The sequence below is a fragment of the Podarcis gaigeae genome (assembly GCF_964106915.1).
Source record: "Podarcis gaigeae genome assembly, chromosome: 6".
Lineage (NCBI taxonomy): Eukaryota > Metazoa > Chordata > Lepidosauria > Squamata > Lacertidae > Podarcis > Podarcis gaigeae.
Genome location: NC_139682.1, coordinates 3,751,704 through 3,773,146, shown reverse-complemented (window position 1 = coordinate 3,773,146; position 21,443 = coordinate 3,751,704). Strand labels below are relative to the sequence as shown.

The following is a 21,443-nucleotide window of genomic DNA, read 5'->3' as shown; positions in this document are numbered from 1 at the left end:
CTTAACAGCATCATCTTTTAAAATTTTAAATAGTTCAGCTGGAATACCATCACTTCCACTGGCCTTGTTATTTGCAGTGCTTTCTAAGGCCCATTTGACTTCACTTTCCAGGATGTCTGGCTCAAGGTCAGCAACCACACTACCTGGGGTATACGAGACATCCATTTCTTTCTGGTATAATTCCTCTGTGTATTCTTGCCACCTCTTCTTGATGTCTTCTGCTTCTGTTAGGTCCTTTCCACTTTTGTCCTTTATTATGGAAATCTTTGTACGAAATGTTCCTTTCATATCTCCAATTTTCTTGAACAGATCTCTGGTTCTTCCCATTCTATTGCTTTCCTCTATTTCTTTGCATTGCTCGTTTAAGAAGGTCTTCTTGTCTCTCCTTGCTATTCTTTGGAAATCTGCATTCAATTTCCTGTATCTTTCACCATCTCCCTCGCATTTTGCTTGCCTTCTCTCCCCCGCTATTTGTAAGGCCTCATTGGACAGCCACTTTGCTTTCTTGCATTTCCTTTTCATTGGGATGGTTTTCGTTGCTGCCTCCTGTATAATGTTACGAGCCTCCATCCATAGTTCTTCAGGCATTCTGTCCACCAAATCTAAATCCTTAAACCTGTTCCTCACTTCCACTGTGTATTCATAAGGGATTTGACTTAGATTGTATCTTACCGGCCCAGTGGTTTTTCCTACTTTCTTCAGTTTAAGCTTGAATTTTGCTATAAGAAGCTGATGATCTGAGCCACAGTCAGCTCCAGGTCTTGTTTTTGCTGACTGTATAGAGCTTCTCCATCTTTGGCTGCAGAGAATATAATCAATCTGATTTCGATGCTGCCCATCTGGTGATGTCCATGTGTAGAGTCGTCTCTTGTGTTGTTGGAAAAGCGTGTTTGTGATGACCAGCTTGTTCTCTTGACAGAACTCTATTAGCCTTTGCCCTGCTTCGTTTTGATCTCCAAGGCCAAACTTGCCAGTTGTTCCTTTTATCTCTTGACTCCCTACTTTAGCATTCCAATCCCCTATAATGAGAAGAACATCCTTCTTTGGTGTCACTTCTATAAGGTCTTGTAAGTCTTCATAGAATTGGTCAATTTCAGTTTCTTCAGCACAAGTAGTTGGTGCATAAACTTGGATTACTGTGATGTTAAAAGGTCTGCCTTGGATTCGTATCGAGATCATTCTATCATTTTTGAGATTGCATCCCAGTACAGCTTTCGCCACTCTTTTGTTGACTATGAGGGCCACTCCATTTCTTTTACGGGTTTCTTGCCCACAGTAGTAGATATGATGGTCATCCGAACTGAATTCACCCATTCCCGTCCATTTTAGTTCACTGATGCCCAGGATGTCAATATTTATTCTTGCCATCTCATTTTTGACCACCTCCAACTTACCCAGGTTCATGGTTCTTACATTCCAGGTTCCTATGCAATATTTTTCTTTACAGCATTGGACTTTCCTTTCGCTTCCAGGCATATCCGCAACTGAGCGTCCTTTCGGCTTTGGCCCAGCCGCTTCATCAGCTCTGGATCTACTTGTACTTGCCCTCCGCTCTTCCCCAGTAGCATGTTGGACGCCTTCCGACCTGAGGGGCTCATCTTCCAGCGTCATATCTTTTATATGCCTGTTGTCTTTGTCCATGGAGTTTTCTTGGCAGGGATACTGGAGTGGCTTGCCGGTTCCTCCTCCAGGTGGATCACGTTTGGTCAAAACTCTCCACTATGACCTGTTCATCTTGGGTGCCCTGCTCGGCATAGTTCATAGCTTCTCTGAGTTATTCAAGCCCCTTCGCCACGGCAAGGCAGTGATCCATGAAGGGGTTCATACACAGACATACCCTCAAGACAGGATTTGTGAATGAAAAGACAATGGGGAGGCTTTTCCATTTTCCTTTGACTTTGCAGAGAAAACATTTGGTCAGTTTGGGAGCCAAAATGGATTCATGGCTGTTTTCCTGTGCTGCTTCAGATATGTGGTTTATATATTTATGTACGTGTTTGCTTGGTACATTTATGAACATTTATTATATATATAAGACCTTAATTTTTTTATTTCAGCCACATACCTGGATGGCTTTAAAAGAGAACTAGACCAATTTGTGGAGAGAGCTATTGATGGCTACGAGCCAGGATGGCTCTGCTGTCTTCCACAGGTGGAGGCAGGAATACTTTTGAATGCCAGTTGCTGGAAACCCCAGGATTGTGTTCGAATCCTGGTTGCTGGTTTCCCATTGGGACATCTGCTTGGCCACTGTGAGAACAGGATGTGGACTAGATGGGCTTTTCGCCTGACCCAGCAGCCAGCTCTTCTTATGTTATGCCTTTGCTATGAGTGTGCTGGTGTCCCTGGGATGTGGCTGGTGCTGTGGTCCAAACCACTGAGCCTCTTGGGCTTGACAATCGGGAGGTCAGCGGTTCGAATCCCCGCAACGGGGTGAGCTCCCATTGCTCTGTCCCAGCTCCTGCCAACCTAGCAGTTTGAAATCATGCTACTGTGTCAGGAGTGCGTGCAGGAACCAGACCCTGTGACCAGTAGGGCTTTGCAGGACTGGGGCTTTTCTAAGTTTGTTCTCAATAGGCAAGGTGCTGCCACACAGGTGAGGCCGATTGGTAACTCACAGCACCTGGTGGCAAGAGCCGGGAAGGGATATAAGGTCAGCATTTCCCTTTGGCTCTTTGCCACAGCAACACACTTCCTGCCTTGCTGTGTTTGACTCCCTGCTTCCTGATCCTCGGACCCCTGACTTCTTGACTCCCGGGTCTCTGACCCTCGGACTCTGGGCTTCCTGACTCCTGGCTTCCGGACACTTGTTCCTGCTCCCACCCCGCCATCTTGCCTCTGGTGCCGACGTTCTTCACCAGGACTTTGACTGCCTGTAAACCAGACCGTGATACAGTGCAAGTAGATAAATAGGTACTGCTGTGGCAGGAAGGTAAATGGCGTTTACGTGCACTCTGTCAATTGTCACAGTCCTCTGTGTACCAGAAGCGGTTTAGTCCTGCAGGTCCCTTGACCCGGAAAGCTGTCTGTGGACAAACGCCGGCTCCCTCGGCCTGAAAGTGAGATGAGCGCCGCAACCCCATAGTCACCTTTGCCTGGACTTAACCGTCCGGGGGTCCTTTGCCTTTTTCACCTTGCTGGTGTCCCCAACGTAGCATTGGTGGGAAAGGGCTGCAACCCAACGGATTCTCCTGCAGGATACAAGACAGAGCAGCTAATTCCCCCATCATGGGTTTATCATAGGACCTCCCGTCTGCCTTGGGCCCACGGGATGTCCTGGCTGCATCCCAAAGAGGAGATAAGGGTTTGGGTGGCTTCTGTGAAGGGAAGCCCAAAGGGGGTAAGATCCATGCCTTCCCCTCCAGCTTTCACTCTGCAGTTCTGCAGCCAATAGCCAACCCCCGGAGGGAAAACAAAGCCTTCTCTGTGCATATAAAAAGCTGGCTTCCTGGGCTTTAGAAGCAGTGGGGGAAAGTTGTGGTCAGGTGTCCTGAGGAAAAGCTCTCCAGCCCAGATCTCCAGCCTCTCTTCAGAGTCTGCGCTCATCTGCAGTCCAGGATGCAACCCACCGAAAACTTCAGGTAAGCACAAACCAGGAATCTCATCTTCTCTCTAGGTGCTTTCATACTTATTGGGGTTTTTAGTGCTGCTTATGCATGCACCCCCCAGGTTTCCACCTCTTGAAAATGCGATCACATTCGCGGCTAAAATTTACTTTTCCCACTTTAAAAAAATATATATATATAGCTTACCATATTTTCTCTGGGAATCCAGATTAAATGGGGAAATAATACGTATGTGACAGCATCTTGGTGAGCGGTGGTGTGGGTGCTGCAATAGAAAATCAAGTATTGTATGCCTGAGAGACTGATCCGGTTTAGCATTTAAATCACCAGGAGACATGGTGTTTAAAGTGCGTCTCCAGAAGGCCCCTCACTGTGTGAGCGACAGCCCTTTAAAGATATCCTTTTATAAGGTCTTGTATGTGTTACGGAAGGGGGGGGCATGTCTTCTTCACCTTCTTCACTACAATATATCCATTTATTCCCAATTGTCAATGTCAAAGGGAACTAAAATCTATAAAATCCATATCCATAATCCCTCAAGTAAGGTGTCAAGACCCTAATCCTGTCAAAATCACTCTGCCAAACCTTTCCTCCGGGCAATGCCAGGTGACAGACTATGCATACACTCAGGAAGCGCTTATCTGCGCATATCTCCAGCTCTGCATATTCCCCCCTCCCTCCTCCTTATGTTAATCCGGTGTAACCCAACCTCTCCTTAATGTATTCATGATGTAACTGGGATGTATTTTGCACTGTATTCTGGGACATGGAGGGAGTTTCAAAAGTTCATGTCACCCCTTTCTCGCTGTTCAATCTCGTCTTGAACCTGTTGCGCAATAAACCTTGGATCTCCGCATTTTGCTCCTGTCCGGCTGAGCTCATTTTCTTCCGCAGGGACCCGCGGACACTTAGTCCGACGAGCTGGGTGGCAGTGTAGCCCCGCACCCAGATTTTAGCCGTAACATATGGAAACTTTCAACTGCAAAAAGAAAAATTGAAAATAAGATTATTATTTTTTAATGCTTATATTGAAATAAAAAAAAATAAGGTCTTATATATATATATATATATATATATATATATATATATATATATATATATATATATAAATAAATGTGCCAGGCAAACACATACATAAATGTATGGGCCACATGTCTGAGCCAGTACAGGAGGGCAGTCCTGGATCCATTTTGGCTCCCAAGCAGACCAAATCTTTTCTCTGCAAGGTCAAAGGAAAATGGAAAAGCCTCCCCATTGTCTTTTCATTCACAAATCCTGTCTTAAGGGTATGTCTGTGTTTGAATAGGGTGAGCCTGTGACCTGGCTCAGGGCTCTTGTGTCCTCCATAAGGGCAGATTTTCGTCTATTACAATAGGATCCCCAAAATGCCATTGCAAATCTGTAACTTTTGTTTTGTAATCCCCACTTTGAGTAAATTCTGGTATTCTGGCCAACATACAGTTTTGCACATGGTCACCTAAATACCACAAACAGAATTACAGCTGGTGGAAAATCTAGACATAAAGTTCATATTACCCACCTAGTGGACAATCTCTGTAGTTTCTAAACTTTAAACGCAACATGTGAAGGCGTCCACATTTGTAATTTCCAATTGGATCTTGTCCCTTGGTGGCTGCCAAATTCTGCGTCTTACAAAAACCCACATTAGGAATTCTTTGACACCCTGGTTAGTCTTGTACAATGTGCCTTTGCCTATTTACAATTTGTTTGGTGCTATGGGCTAAATGATTGGATTCTAACGATAATAATAATAATAATAATAATAATAATAATAATAATAATAATAAATTTATTTATACCCTGCCCTCCCCAGCCAAGACCGGGCTCAGGGCAGCTAACAGCCGATATAAAAACAAATTGATTGAAATACAACTTAAAAACAAGATTAAAATACAACATTAAAACATTAATATGCAGCCTCATTTCAATGGAAACTCAAATCAAAAACTTTTTTGGGGATCAAAACATCAGGTCTTCACAAAGGCTAACTATCCAGACTGGTCCTACATGGGCCAGAAAAAAGCCAGGGAAGTCCACAAATAGGAGGTCTATCCTCTTTGATATCTGAAGGTGCTGTTCGCAACAAGTGTGTGTCTATCATTTTGTTTCTGAATGTTTTTGGTAACAATGGACTGTAAGTGTGAACTGTTTCCATTGAAAACCACAGGTCACAAAAATCGTTGTAAAGACATTATGACTGGACAATAAGTAATATTAATGATTTTATAATTTAAAATGGACATGTGGTATGATGATAAACAATGGAACCAGGGGAGAGAATAGGGGGAAGTCAACTCTATTTTTTTCTCTGTGTTTGAATATGTATTGTTTTTTATTTTGTATTGTTTTGGGAAAATTAATAATATAATATTAAAAAAAAGAAAACCACCGGTCACATTGTTATAGGAAAATCCTTGGGCTCACTTGGATTACCAAACGAAGATAGCAGCCAGGAATATAGGAGCTGTTAACGGTGAAATCTGAGGGCTCCCTTGGACAAAAAAACAAGGACACCAGCCAGGAATACCAGAGCAAAACAGCTAGTAGGCTTGGCCTTTATTGAACAGGACTTCCACCTGCCACAAGGTGGAACAAGATGGAAGCCCCCAACAAGGACTCTTGAGAGTTGCAGCCCAGCAACACCTAAAGGCTACAGCCTCTCCATCCTCTGGGCTGAACTCATCAGCAGTGGCTGTCCAGAATTTCAGGAAAGGGTCTCTCCTTCCCAGCCCTGCCCGAAGATGCTGAGGACTGAACCTGGGGCATTGAGAGGCAGTGTGGTGTAGTGGTTAGATCCCCGCTTGGCCATGAAGCTCACTGGGCCACCTTAGGGGCTGGTCACTGCCTCTCAGCCTGACCTACCTCACAGGGTTACTGTGAGGAATCAATGAAGTGGGGGAGGGCCATTTATGCCACCTGGAGCACCTTGGGAGAAAAAAGTGAGATATAAATGCAATAAATAGTCATAATCCGGCACAGAAGAATCGTGGGTTCATAGAACTGCGGAGTTGAAAGGGACCACGAGGGTCATCTAGTCCAGCCCCTTGCAATGCAGGAATCTTTTGCCCAGCGTGGGACTCAAACCCACAACCCTGACGTTAACAGTCGCATGTTCTACTGATTTGCTTTGGCCCTTTCCTCACCTGTTGGTGTTGTAAACAAAAAATCTGCCCTTTTCCCCTTATGGGGTATCCAACAGCCCATACAGAGTCCTTACGTGGGTTCCCTATCGGTTGGAGAGAGGCCAACCAGAGAATATTGAGAAGTAAAGCAGCTGGTAAGGCTGATCTTTATTGATCTGTTGCAACAGGGTGCTCCCCTCACCCGCAGAAGAGAGGAGGAACCCTGAACCAAGGTGTGCCTGCCCTTATTTTATATTCCCTGCCCTGGAGCTCAAGACCACCCCTCCATACATCCATACATACATCACAGAAGGTGTGTAACCTAAAACCAACCCCCAGATACATCGTACCTACATCACAGAAAGGGCGGTCTACAGCAGAAATCTGAGTGCATTGTGTATCTCCTGTCGTTGTTTATCTCCTGTCTGACAGGTTACTTGATTGGATACCCTGGGAAGCCTGGCCAGTCTTTTGTAATGATAAATACTTAGTTCCTGAGCCAGGTCATAGGCTCACACCCTATTCCTATATTAAAGGTGCCCTTAAGACAGGATTTGTGAAGGAAAAGACCACGGGGAGGCTTTTCCATTTTCCTTTGACCTTGCAGAGAAAACATTTGGTCAGTTTAGTAATCAAAAATGGTTTCAGGTCAGTCTTTCTGTGCTGATCTATGTACGTGCTTGGTTGGTACATTTATGGACATTTAATATATATCTAAGACCTTAAAATTATTATCACATTGGAAACTGATTCCACGGCTGACCATCCCTACCTCTGGGGTTGGGCTAGATGACCCTCAGGGTCCCTTCCAACCCGACAATTCTATGATTCTGATTCAACCTTTCTGCCGTTCTTTTCCGATCTCTCTTTGCAGCTTTGAGCTCTGCAGAGAGACAGCCGACTGGCTCCTGGCTCGTAGCAGGCAGCGCCCCAGAATCGCCATCATCTGTGGCTCTGGACTGGGACCCCTCGCTGACAGCTTGAAGAACCCGGAGTCTTTCAAGTACATGGACATCCCCAATTTCCCGCACAGCACAGGTATGGAGAACATAGCTGTCAACCGTCCCTTATTTGGCGGGAAAGTCCCTTATCCCAGCGCTGTGTCCCGCTGCTGTCCCTTATTGATGATGTCCCTTAAATTTCCTGGGTTTCAAAGAAAGCAGCTCTTCTTCCTCCCTCCCTCCCTCCCTGCCAGCCAGGGAGGAGGGAGGCTCCAACTGTGTTGCTTGGCTGCGTTGCTCACCCAATAAGGAGTCTAAGAACAACTGGGGGGGTGGAGCTTGCATGCCTTGTGCCGATCAAATCAGCCGCGTTGCCTGGGGACTCGCCATTGCTCAGCGCTTCCCAGCGGAGAGGTGACAGTGGTTTTCCTTGCTGCATCCCCTTTGCCGGGTTGCTGCGCTGTGGGAACCACCGCTTTAGGCTTCGTTTGGCTGCTGGCTGGGCTTTCTGCCTTTGGCTTGGAGGGGCTCAGAAGTTGAACATAACTGTGCTTGGAAAATCCCTTATTTTGGCTGCTGATCCCTCATTTTCAAGGTTGCTGGTCCCTTATTTTCAAATCTGTAAGTTAATTAACAGCTATGATGGAGAACTATCCTTGCTGCCTGCCGCTGCTCTGCAATTCCTCCCAGGGTCTTTTCACGCCGTCCTGGGGCCTCGGGTCTGCTTCCTCGCTGGCCAGCCGGAACGGATTGTGCATGAATTGTGCAGATTGTGATCTGATTTCTTTGTATGATGGAGTTGTTCCGCCTGGCCTTTGGCTTGGAGTCAATTTGATTCCCTCCCCCTCTCTTTTTTCCTTTCTCCTCCTGTGATGAGGCTGCGTTGTAATAAGTTGTAATCATTCAACTTGTTTTTATTATTGGTTGTTAGCCGCCCTGAGCCCGGCTTTGGCTGGGGAGGGCGGGTTATAAATAAAATTTATTATTATTAAGCAGAAAAAAACTGCAACAAGAGATCAGCTCCATGTTTTGGAGCTGGGTGGGCTGTCGGCTTAGCTTGAGGGCATTTTCACCCAGGGTGCTAAAATCCAGCTTTGCATTTCTCAAGCCTTGCATGTGAATGGGAAACCCATCATAGCAAGGAACTACCTCTGAGTTAAAAATAGTGGTATCTGGCTACCCTCTTGTGGTGAAATGGACACATCTCCACTTTTATGGTGATGAATGGCAGAGTGCATGTGAATTTTCCTACCTGGTAGTGCAAAAGCTGTGTAGGTAACTGGAGGGTTTGTGTGTTTAGAGAGAGAGAGAGAGAGAGAGAGAGAGGGAGGAGACAGCAGGGACTCTGAGATTCTGTTAGGAACCTAGGATCATATTGTGCAATGATGAGTTCAACCAGGTCCAAGAGCTTTCTTTGTCATTCCATAGCTGTGCCTTGTGAAAACCTGATCTAACCCACTGGATTGAAGCTCGGTTAAGCAAATCTTTCTTAGGATTTTCCACGCATAAGATCCAATCCAGTGAGTAAGTTTGGATTTTTGAAAAGCAGAGGCACAGAACAATAGGAAACTCTCTCAGACCCGGAGGAATTAATTGCTGCACAAAACAGTTGAAATTTTGGGTCAAGCAAAATTAAGGACAAGCCGTTGCACTCCTAGGTGTTAGCATTCCCATCTCATCCAGGAGACGCCGGGAATTCAACATGGCATTTTCTGCTCTTCCACTGAACCCTTCATGTTTTCAATGGACTTTGAATAAATCTGCTATTAGTTTTGTTGTTTTGAATTCTGTTGCGTTATTGTCTTCCTGAGTGGTCCGTGCAAACCACTATTCTGAACAATGCTGAATGAAGGGCAGGAGGCCTTGGGCGTGAATTTATGGAACCAAGAGGGTGCTGGCCCAACAAAGTTTGGGAACCACTGGTTTAATAAACAATGGCTTAGTTGCATGCAGTGTGCGGGGTCTCTCTTTTTCTCCTTAATAAATAATAATAAATTTTTATTTATACCCCGTCCTTCCCAGTTCAGAAAACCAGGCTCAGGGCAGCTAACAACAAATTTAAAACACTTAATTGTAATGCAACATAGAAGCAGCATCTCTAGCCATCTTCACCACATTAAGCAGTTGGTCCCTTACCTTTCTCGCCCCGACCTGGCCATAGTGATCCATGCGACGGTCACCTCCAGGCTTGACTACTGTAATTCAGTCTATGCGCGGCTGCCCTTGAAGCTGTCCCAGAAACCCCAGCGGGTGCAGAATGCTGCAGCGAGGCTCCTCACGGGGTCTCTGCCATGGGAGCAGATTCACCCAGTGCTTTACCAGTTGCACTGGCTCCCGGTGGAGTATCAGGTCAGGTTCAAGGTGCTGGTCTTGACCTTTAAAGACCTTTGTGGCTTAGGTCCCTCGTATTTATGGGACCACCTCTCCTGGTCTGCCCCGCAGAGGACCTTAAGGTCCATGAATAATCATGGTTTAGAGGTCCCAGGCCCTAAGGGAGTCACGCTATCCTCCACCAGGGCCAGGGCCTTCTAAGTGATGGCTCCGACTTGGTGGAATGCTCTGTCCCATCAAACTAGGGCCCTTCAGGAATTAAACTCCTTCCGTCAGTCCTGTAAGACAGAGCTATTCCGCCTACTTAGCCTGATTTTTTATTCCCCTTCCTTCCCTCCCCCTTCCCTTTTTATGAAGATTACCTGCTCTGGGATCCCACAGCCAATTCTCCCCTGGTCTCCTCGCTGGCCCAAGTAGGACCAATTCAGCCAGCTAGCCCTGGGGATTATCTAATGTTTATTTCCCCTAAATTGATTTTTGAATTTTATTGTTATTCATGTTTTTACACTGTATTTTATGCTGCTTTTACAATTAAGTGTTTTAAATTTGTTGTTAGCCGCCCTGAGCCCGGTTTTTGAACCAGGAAGGGCAGGGTATAAATAAAAATGTACTATTATTATTATTATTAGCCATAGCCGAGATGTGAGTCTCAGTACTGCTCCTGGTGGACCTCCTAGAAGGACCACAATTGGGAGAAGGGGCCTCCAAGGACATTTGGGGCATGTTAACCTTCTCTTTCTGCTCTCTTCCTCTCTCCACAGTGTCGGGCCACGACGGGCAGCTTCTCTTTGGGGAGCTGCAGGGCAAGCCGTGCGTCTGCATGAAGGGGCGCTTCCACATGTACGAGGGCTACCCGCTCTGGAAGGTAGGCAGAGGGGCTGTGGTGCCCAAAGTGTTACTCATGTGATGGGCGCCAACTTGGATGGCTTCAATAAGAAACGGAGAGGGAACCAGAAGCATTTTTTGTTAGGGATTGTTAGGACAAGACCTGCCAAGGAAAACAAAGAATTTAGTTATGTATGCTAAAGGTAAAGGCACCCCTGGCCATTAGGTCCAGTCGCAGACGACTCTGGGGTTGTGTGTGTTGGCTATTTGCAGATTAGTTGCACTGCAGAGAGCTTGCTTGGGAGACCGCACATTACAAGGAACGCAAAAATAATTTTAGCTAGGTTTTAATAACAAAAACAAAAACTCCTTTTACATTAAATATATCGATAAGCATGACGCAACCACCAGGGTACTGAGGGAGCTAGGCGCTGCTCTTTATATACTATACCCAATTGCTGACACAGCTTAATTAACACAACTATACTGTATATTAATTAACTACACCTGCTATACTGTTTCACAGCCGTAAAACTAGGTCACATTATTTGCTCTGGCCCTTAAAGACATACACATATTGTGGAACAATAATGAACCTTCACATTTAAAGAGACCATTCAACAGCGCACTCATCTCGCTCTATAGGCCGTGGGAGCCGGCGTTTGTCCGCAGACAGCTTCTGGGTCATGTGGCCAGCATGACTAAGCTGCTTCTGTTGAACCAGAGCAGCGCATGGAAATGCTGTTTACCTTCCCGCCGGAGCGGTACCTATTTATCTGCTTGCACTTTGATGTGTTTTCGAACTGCTAGGTTGGCTGGAGCTGGGACTGAGCAACGGGAGCTCACCCTGTCGCGCGGATTCGAACCGCCGACCTTCTGATCGGCAAGTCCTAGATGTTACCGTGTGCTGCTCTGGTTCACCCAAGCGGCTTAGTCATGCTGACCACATGACCCGGAAGCTATACGCCGGCTCCCTCGGCCAGTAAAGCAAGATGAGCGCTGCAACCCCAGAGTCTGCCATGACTGGATCTAATGGTCAGGGGTCCCTTTATTCCTGTTTTATATTTTTGGAATAATTTTTATTTGATTCTACAACTCCATTCACAAGCGACAGACAGATGCCAGCTAGTTAACTTTTAAAGGTTGATGCCCATCACCATAATTCCATAGCTTACTAACTCTGCCTTGTCCGATGAAGTATTTTGTTTAATCCTGAATCTTCCAGATTTAACAAAGCTGCTGTCGCGCTCAGGTTTTTTTGCTTGCCGGCTTCCCATTTGGATGCCTGGTTTGTCGTCGAGGCAGCAGGACGCCGGATTAAACGGGACGCAGGCCTGATCCAGCTGCCGGGCTCTTCTCACCCTCGTACGGAGAGCAGGGACACCTCCCCACCGCTGATGTAAACGTCCCTCTGCTCTGCTCTCTCTGCCAGGTCACGTTCCCGATCCGCGTTCTCAAACTCCTGGGCGTCGAGACGCTGCTGGTGACCAACGCGGCCGGGGCCTTGGCAGATTCGTACAGCGTCGGGGACCTCATGATTATTCGGGACCACATCAACCTGCTGGGCTTGGCCGGGCTAAACCCCTTGCTGGGGCCCAATGAGGAAAAGTGAGTACCAGACTTCCAGTTGGCCGCCCGATTAATAGCAGACGGGAGCTGTTTTGGCTGAAAGAGCCCTGGGGCTTTGAAGATTGGGGTGACATGCAGAGGAGCTCTTTGTATGAGCTTGGGGTTGTGGATAGTCTTTTTCTGGCTCTCAGGACTACCCAAATAACATTCCTTCTTCCCAGGCCACACCTCTCACCAGCTCTGCTTCACATTCCCCCAATGTTTCAGCTGGACAGCTGGAATTTCCTTAATCCCCTGATAGTTGTAAGAATGGAATGAACACACACACACACACACACACACACACACACACACACACACTGTATTTTAGGCTGTTTTTTGTTGCATCAATTAATTGTTTTAAATTTGTTGTTAGCCCAGTTTTCTGAATCGGGAAGGGCAGGGTATAAATAAAAAATTATTTATTATATTATTTATCACACACGCACACCAATGCAGTTATTTGTCCATTGATAACAACAATTAAACATTGACTTCCCTTCCACCTTTCTATATTTTATTATTTCTATTTATTGAATTTATATACCTCCCTATACTCGGAGGTCCCAGGGAGGTTCACAGGATAAAATCAGAATATAAAACCACAAAGTACAGAGTAAAAATAAAAACGACAACAACCCAATAGCCTTGCCCAACAAATTTTTAAAGGGTATAGGCTGTAGTTTAAAAACAGTTAAAATGCTAAAAAAAAAAAAGTTTTTAAGCTATTAAAGAAAAATAAATTAAAATCAATTTAACAGGAGAAGCAGTACACTCTGCTAGGCTGTTCCATGATTCCTCCAAGTTACCAGTTACTGCTGCATACTGTAATCAAACCACACCTTTTTTCTCATTTTACTCTCCATGTAACCTTCACAGCTGAATTTAAACCTACTAGCAATTTCACTTGTTTACAATCATTCTTCATATTCTCTACATTTTCCAATCCTGCTTACATATTGTTTGATCTTGACCTCTGGTTCTGCTGGTTAGACTTCCCAGTTCTGCAGACTCCATCAACTTCAGCTGCTCCTTCGTGGGAACTGCCCCCTTCCTCCATTTTCGAGCATATCGGATTCAGGATGCAATAGTTGCATACCAAAACAAATTCTGCTAATTCTTTGGGACACTAGGGCGAGTATATATCATTTCGTTCTTATCCTTCCTCATGAAATCAGCAATCCTTTCCTGCTAAAACTTTGGCACGAGTCACAAAGAGGCTTACAAACAATAATAAAAAAACAATAATATAATAGGACCTCACAATTACTACGTAAATCATACAGAATAATTAACAAATCACAAGCAAAACAATTACAGTGGATGCTTGGGTTGCGAACGTGATCCGTGCGGGATGCACGTTCGCAACCCGCAGCGTTCGCAACCCGCAACAGCACATCTGGGCACACGCAGGTTGCAATTCAGTGCTTCTGTGCATGCGCAAAGCGAGATTTAGCGCTTCTGCGCATGCACGGCCGCCAGAACCCGGAAGTAACCCGTTCTGGTACTTCCGGGTTTTGGCGCGTCTGTAACCTGAAAAAACACAATCTGAAGCGCCTGTAACCCGAGGTATGACTGTACAGTAAAACAACCACCTTCTATTAAACACTATTAACGGAACAACAAGCAGAAAAGCTAAACAGCATAACCACAACAAAAGTCCCAAGATTCACAAAGCACTTTGGCAAAACAATATTAACAGCATTGACAAACTAACAACCCAAAACAACCTAAGCACTGTTGAATTAGCACACACACTCTCCCCTCTGTGAATCACAGCCTTCCACTCAGTTCATCAAAAGACGCATAGGCATAATGCCCGTGGCAGCAACTCCCTTCTGAAGGCAAGGCAGGTGGGAAAAGCCATTGCCTGATGCTCAGCATAAACATCCAATTCCCCTCGTCACAGCAGCCTCTGGAAGGGATATATATCTGGTACATCTGCCTACCTCCTGGCTGGCTGGCACGAGTGGCTGCCTATCTGCTTGGCCCTGGCACCCAGCCACCATGCCCGTTTTCCTCCCTGCTCAGAGCTCCCCCTTCTTTCTCCAGGTTCGGACCTCGCTTCCCTGCTCTTTCGGATGCGTACGACAGCCAGATCCGCGCTTTGGCCATGGACACAGCCCGGCGCCTTGGCTACAGCTCTTTCGTCAAAGAGGGGGTGTACTGCATGGTCGGGGGCCCCAGTTTTGAATCTATTGCAGAGGCCCGGCTCCTTCACATGCTGGGGGCAGACGCTGTAGGTAAGAGCTGGAAGGAAGCTGCGTCTCTTCGCGTCCGATTGTGTGGTTTTTTTTTTTAAAATAATTATTACTTTTAAACATTACAGAAAAGGAAAGAAAAAAAGAAAAAAAGACAATACAATAGAATATAAAAACATTACACAACACTAACACAATAAGCTAAACAAAACAAAACAAAAACAATTTAACACACATCATACAATTTCAATGTCATATCTTTCCTTTACTTGTTTCAACGACCTCCTCACACCTCCCTTTTTGTATTCCACTTCTGTTAATTGTTTCAGCAATTCCTTTCCATCTTTCTGTTTTCTGTCCTATATTTATCTTAACATATTCTAACCTTATTTTTCCCTAATACTCTAATAATCTATATCTATAATAATCTATCTATACTTAATTCCTTTTAACATTTCTACTAAAGCCATATAACTTCATTCCAACATTTTCCCAACATTCGTCAATTTTACAATATTTCTATAAATAGTCTTTAAACTTTTTCCAATCTTCTTCCACCGTCTCTTCTCCCTGGTCTCGGATTCTGCCAGTCATTTCCGCCAATTCCATATAGTTCATCAACCTGGTAATCTTCTGTCCAATGCTCTTAACTCTTTTCCAAGTCCCTTCTGCAAGTCTTCTTCGTATTTATACATGCACTTTACTTTGTCTTCTGATCTTATTTTTATTTTCCTTCCTTTGAGGCTGAAGAGTAGATCTCGAGGAAACTCCCACCTAGAGATGATTTTGTTCCTTCTCAACAGGGCAACCAAATCTCCATAGTTAAACCCAAAATCCAAAAGATATTTCAGGACGTCTTTCAAAATTTCCACTCTTGACTGTTGTTCTTCTAGGTTCTTCTGGTAGTTCCAACAGTCTCTTTTTTTTTTCTTCTCTTTTTTTCCCTCCTCTTCCAAGTCTGAAGGCCCTCACAATTTTAATCTCTTCTTGACCCAAGTCCAGGTCCCAAAAATCAGCAAATTCCTGCATGATAATATCCATCAAACTCTCCTTCTCCAGTTCAAGTAGGGCTCTAATCCTCAAAATCTGATTTTCTTTAAATTCAGTCATAGAAGGCATCGACTTATGGTCATCAAATTGCATCTGTAAGGCTGGGACTTTCTCTCTCTCCAACTGTGTTGCTTTAGGTTCAACGGCAACTACTTTCTCCCTAGCCTTCTCTGCAGTTTGCCATGTCAAAGTAGATTCCTGTATCAATTTCTGAATAGTTTCTGTATTGATGTTCACTTTTTGTCCCAAATTATCAATTTTGGTAGTTACCACATCCACCTTCTTGTTAAGCTGTTCCAGTGAGTTACTTATCTTACTTAATACGACCGCTAAGGCCTCTTCTATCGACATTCTTAACCGATTCAAGGTCAGTCCCAGAGTCTCACAGCTTTTTATCTTGCAGCTGGAAATTCCCCCAGATCAGCTCTTGTAACAGTTTCAAAAGCTTCCTCTAGAGGGAAACCGTTTCTATTTGTATTAGTCCTTTTAGACACAGTTCAAACAATAAAGTTAGTTTCAATTTTCAGTTACTTTTACTCCTTTTTAAACGCAGACGGAGACATTGGAAACAATGTATTTCTCTTATTTAACTAACTGTCAGTGAACGTTCTAGTCACGGTCAATGAGCATTCCAAAAGACGTCAGTCTTACTAGCAGCCCGTTTCCAGGTTCGGAGCGGTGGTATTTTAACTTCCTTCACTCTCTCCTGCAGGCATATACAATCCAAAACTTCCCCCCTCTTCTCCTGCTTCCAAGGGGGATTTAATATTTTTTACTGATGGAAATTTAGTCCTTTACAATAGGCTTTCCAAGACTTTAGCTTGCAGCCTCTTTGCTTCAGTCTGTTTACAAAAGGGGAAGGTGGACTTCCTGTTTTGAACCTCCCTGTTTCTGTGCCAAATTAAGATGTTTAAAAACCCAATTCTTCACTCTACTCACGGGTAGTTGCTTTAAGATCAAATTGTCCACAGGAAAAAGTCAGCGCTCTCCGGCAACAGCTATGCGGCTTCGTTCCATGGAAAAAGCAATCAATTCGAAGCACCGTGCCGCTCACCCCACGTCGCTCCGGATCCCCGAAACCGGGTTTACCCGTGAGTAGGGGAGGCGCAAAAGGTGCCAGCCGAATCCCACGTTCACAGGCTTCACCCGCCTGTGATTTTTAGTGGGTCTCCGCCTTCGCCATGGCGGCCAGACCCGGATTTTCACGAAGCAAATTCCTCCCGATCAGAAGAATTCCGCCATTACCGGAGGCGCCAACCCAGAAGTCTCTTCGCGTCCAATTGTAGCCTTTTTAGGCCCTTTAAACCATGGGTAGGAAAAATGTTGCACCCGAGCTAAGACGAAAAAAGCCAAACGACACCAAGGGGGTTAAATCCAGAGAAAGAGCGTTTATTCTGCCATCTGGGAGGGGGGGCAGAGGCACCTGTGTGATTCAGTTCACAAAAGACAGGCCGCAGCAAAAAGCATTTTACATCAGGTTTTTATCCTGTTCCCCAAAACCCCTTCTTCCCTCTCCCCCTTCACAGATTTTACATAGAAATTTTTCTTTTCGTTCTCTGGCTCTGCTCCTGGAAGTATGTTGCAAATCAATGTACCAGGAAAAGGTTATCTTGGATCTGGGAAGCGAAAAGCTTGACTGTTCTCAGCTCTAGGTTTGTTACAGCGTTTTTCGTTACAGAGAGGACTGCTTAGCTAACGCTTTTTGTCTTAGAAGAAAATGCAGTTTTAAAATGCTTATGCCGAGGCCTGGCTGGGGGGGGGGAATTCACAAACAGTTTTTAGGGCTTTTTGGGGGGAACCCTAACTGTACCCCTTCACCAAAACCTCTGGAGAGCACCAGGTTGGCAAAGCCTGCCATGGCCTTTATGCATCTTGTTTATAGCACTAATTTGGTTGCAAAGTTTTATTATTTTTCAGTTAATAATAATAATAAATTTTATTTATACCCTGCCCTCCCTGGCCAGAGCCAGGCTCAGGGCGGCTAACACCAATAAAATCACAGTAAAAACATAATAGGGGAAAAAGAGAAGGGGGGACCAATTTAAAATACAGGCTAAAATGCAAGGGGAAACATAAGGGTCAGACTGAGTCCAAACCAAAGGCCAGGTGGAACAGCTCTGTCTTGCAGGCCCTGCGGAAAGATGTCAAGTCCCACAGGGCACTAGTTTCTTGTGGCAGAGCATTCCACCAAGTCGGGGCCAGTACTGAAAAGGCCCTGGCCCTAGTTGAGACCAATCTAACCTCCTTGAGGCTTGGGACCTCCAAAGTGTTATTTGTGGACCTTAAGGTCCTCCACGTGGCATACGAGGAGAGGCGGTCCCATAGGTACGTGGGTCCTAGGCCTAGTTGCCATGGAGGGGGGATTTTTTAGCAAGCACCTGCACTCATTGTTTAATTCTACAGGTTAGCCCCCTGCCCCCACTACATGAATCCCACTTGCATGCAACTGAATTTACATGGGTCACTACGAAATAGATTGGCATTCCCTTGCTCAGGGCCCGGAACGTAACCCCCGCATAACTGGGAGGCAGGGATGCTTGTATTTGCAAAAAAATAACTTCTAGAGAGTACCTGATCTTAGAAAAATGCACCGCAGGAAAGATGCATCTGGGTTGCTAGGGGGCAAAGAGAGGGCAAACTAGAGATTCCAAGGACTGCTAGAAAATAAGATAGAAGTGCACTGAAGGGGAGGAGAAACCAGAAGCTTTATAGGACCTCAGGGATTTTTATTGCCTGGTGTCCAAACAACTCACTTAACCATCAATCACAGCTCTGACTTCACTCATTGGCTAAAATCACTGATAGGCGGGAGCATCCAGGCTGGCTCATTTAACAAGAATCGCTTAGACATGTACCTGGGCATTTAGCTTCATATCTTTCTTTGTAGGAGAGCTAAATAGTTCCTTTAACAAAATATGAAAGTTCTGAGTATGAAGTCTTTGCCGAGGGGGCCAATGGCACCAGGCTGACAACTCCTGAGCCCAAACTCTTCTTATGCAGAGGTGTAACTTCTTGTTGTGAGTCCTGCACCAAGTTTACACGAGATTGCGCTGTTGCAGGAATTTATGTATAGGTTGGGGGGGTTGCCCCTCCAGCAGATATCATGCACATGCAGCCCACTATCAAAATCAGCACAATTGCTTTTGTGATTTGTCCCCACAAAACACTTCATCACAGTTTCTTCCTATCTATTCAAAGGGCCTTTGCTGCACAATACCAAATGTAACAATTCACTGATAAATTTCTCTATGTACTGGCTCACTGGGAAAACTTCAGAAATTCATATAGACATGTGAGCTCAACTACTCAACAGCCCCTCTGCCTGGGTGATATGGTAATTCCTGGCATCCTGATACCTGAGTGCCATTCCAGAAATAACAAACCCAGGTGAAGACAAAAGGGTGTGATTAACTTGGCTGGGAAATAGGGAAATGTAAATATCTCTTTTGTTACACTTGTTTGGTGGAGGGCAAGGGGAACCATGGGGCAGGGTCCAGGATGCTCAGATTACGGCCACCAGACCTCCCTTTTCATGATGTAACCATGATGTATTAGTGATGTAGTTTGGGGGTTGTAACATGGGGATTAGCAGCTAATAAAAGTTTGGGGGCTCTTTTGTTGGGGGCTTCCATCTTGTTCCACTTTGTGGCATGTGGGAGTCCTGTCGTGACAGTCTTCAATAAAGACCAAGCCTACTGGCTGCTGTTTTGCTCTGGTATTCCTGGCTGGTGTCCTTGGTTTTTTGTCCAAGGGAGCCCTCAGATTTCTCCATTAACAGCTACCCCGCTTCCTTTTAGGGATGAGCACCGCAGCAGAAGTCGTTGTGGCCAGGCATTGTCGCTTGCGGGTCTTTGGCATCTCGCTGATCACCAACAAGGTGACCAAGGACTACAGCGCGAAAGAGAACGTTGACCACCATGGGGTGCTCGAAGTGAGCCGGAGGAGAGCTTCCACGCTCCAGGCGCTCATCACAGCCCTGGTGGGCAGGCTGGACTTCTGCAGCAGCAGCGGCCAGAAGGACGGCGAGACCTATCAGAATGGAGTCTAAAAACGCCAGGCGTCAGCTGTGGACCCAGGAGTGTGCTGGCAGCAAGGGGAGAGCCGCCCGCTCCACATCGTATACTCCAAACAAAATCTGGACTGAGAATCCAAAACTATGACCATGCCTGTCTCGATCAAATCACCAGCCTCTGCCAAGCTAGTGCCCTCCAAATGTTTTGGACGGCAACTCCCAGGTCTGGTAGTCCAAAACATCTGGTGGGCACCAGGTTGGCAAGGGCAGTTTGACACCAACCCTGCAGATGTCTTAATTCTTTATTGTAAGCTGGCCTGTCCCTTGTTAGCCCCATAAAGCCCACTGAGCCTGGGAGAGCCAGCGGTGGTATACTGATGAGAGTGTTGGACTAGGACCTGGGAGAAGACCCAGATTCAAATCCCCACTTGGCCCTGAAGCTCACTGGGTGACCTTGGGCCAGTCACTGCTGTTCAGGCATACCTACCTCTCAGGGTTGTTGTTGCTGTAAGGATAAAATGGGGAGCGACAGCAAATGTATACATCATCTTGAGCTCCCCTGGAGAAAAGGTGGGATATAAAAGTAATAAACTGTCCATATCAACTGCTCTGTGCTATCCTGGAGGAATAAATATTGTAAAAATGTACATGGGATTTAAAAGATAACACAACACGCCACGCTAATCTCTGAGTGGAGCAAGGTCCAGAGGCTCCAGGCATGGCGTTTTAGACTGCAACCTTCCCTCCTCCCCAGGTCACAGTCATAGCCAACTCTGAAACTCTAATTCAAACTCTCCTTTGTCTTCCAAGTGAACTCTGAGTTGAGGAAGGGCCCCCTCCTTTTTGCATCTGGCACAAAGTTCCCTCTCTTTGGCTTTTCCAATGGCTCATTACCTTCCCTTTGTCTTAATACAGTACAGTGGTACCTCGGGTTACATATACTTCAGGTTACATACGCTTCAGGTCACAGACTCCACTGACCCAGATATAGTGCTTCAGGTTAAGAACTTTGCTTCAGGATGAGAACAGAAATCGGGCTCCGGCGGTGCGGCAGCAGCAGGAGGCCCCATTAGCTAAAGTGGTGCTTCAGGTTAAGAACAGTTTCAGGTTAAGGACAGACCTCTGGAATGAATTAAGTACGTAACCAGAGGTACCACTGTAGTTCGTCTCCCAGGCAATTTCCAGGCTGGCCTGGCTATTCCAGCATTAGAATCTGTGCTGGATCCAGGAATTAGAAGCAGGGTCCAGGAATTAGAAGCGGGGCCCAAGCATTCACACTAACCCTGCAAACCTGGGAACTGCCATTCTAGGTGGCATTACAGCTGGGGGAATCCCTTTATTCTGGGCGTCTTATTTTAAAAAATGCAAGAAAAAACAAGTCCCTTGTTGTGGGAGGGCAGGTGGAGGTGGCAACTATGGGAATTAAACCACATTCAATTCAGTGGGCCATCTGAGCCTTGGAAAAAAACAGGAGCCTTGGGGACATATTATTTATTAAGTTCCAATGTCGCCCTTCACCAGAGGATCACAGGATGTTTTGCGATACAAAGGTAAAGGGTAAAGGGACCCCTGCCCATTAAGTCCAGTTGTGGCAGACTCTGGGGTTGCGGCGCTCATCTAGCTCTATAGGCCGAGGGAGCCGGCATACAGCTTCCGGGTCATGTGGCCAGCATGACTAAGCTGCTTCTGGCGAACCAGAGCAGTGCACGAAAATGCCGTTTACCTTCCCGCCGGAGTGGTACCTATTTATCTACTTGCACTTTGAC

General features: G+C 45.7%; 1 protein-coding gene across 1 annotated transcript; it reads left to right on the top strand.

The window, feature by feature from the left end:
• The first annotated feature begins 3,415 nt into the window (after window positions 1-3,415).
• On the top strand, window positions 3,416-20,324 carry LOC310847137 (purine nucleoside phosphorylase-like). The gene is made up of 6 exons (XM_083744700.1): window positions 3,416-3,581; window positions 7,584-7,747; window positions 10,743-10,846; window positions 12,239-12,414; window positions 14,467-14,657; window positions 19,463-20,324. Exons 1-6 carry the CDS (start codon window positions 3,559-3,561, stop codon window positions 19,711-19,713), a joined length of 909 nt encoding a protein of 302 aa, XP_083600826.1. The 5' UTR covers window positions 3,416-3,558; the 3' UTR covers window positions 19,714-20,324.
• Window positions 20,325-21,443: the final 1,119 nt, after the last annotated feature.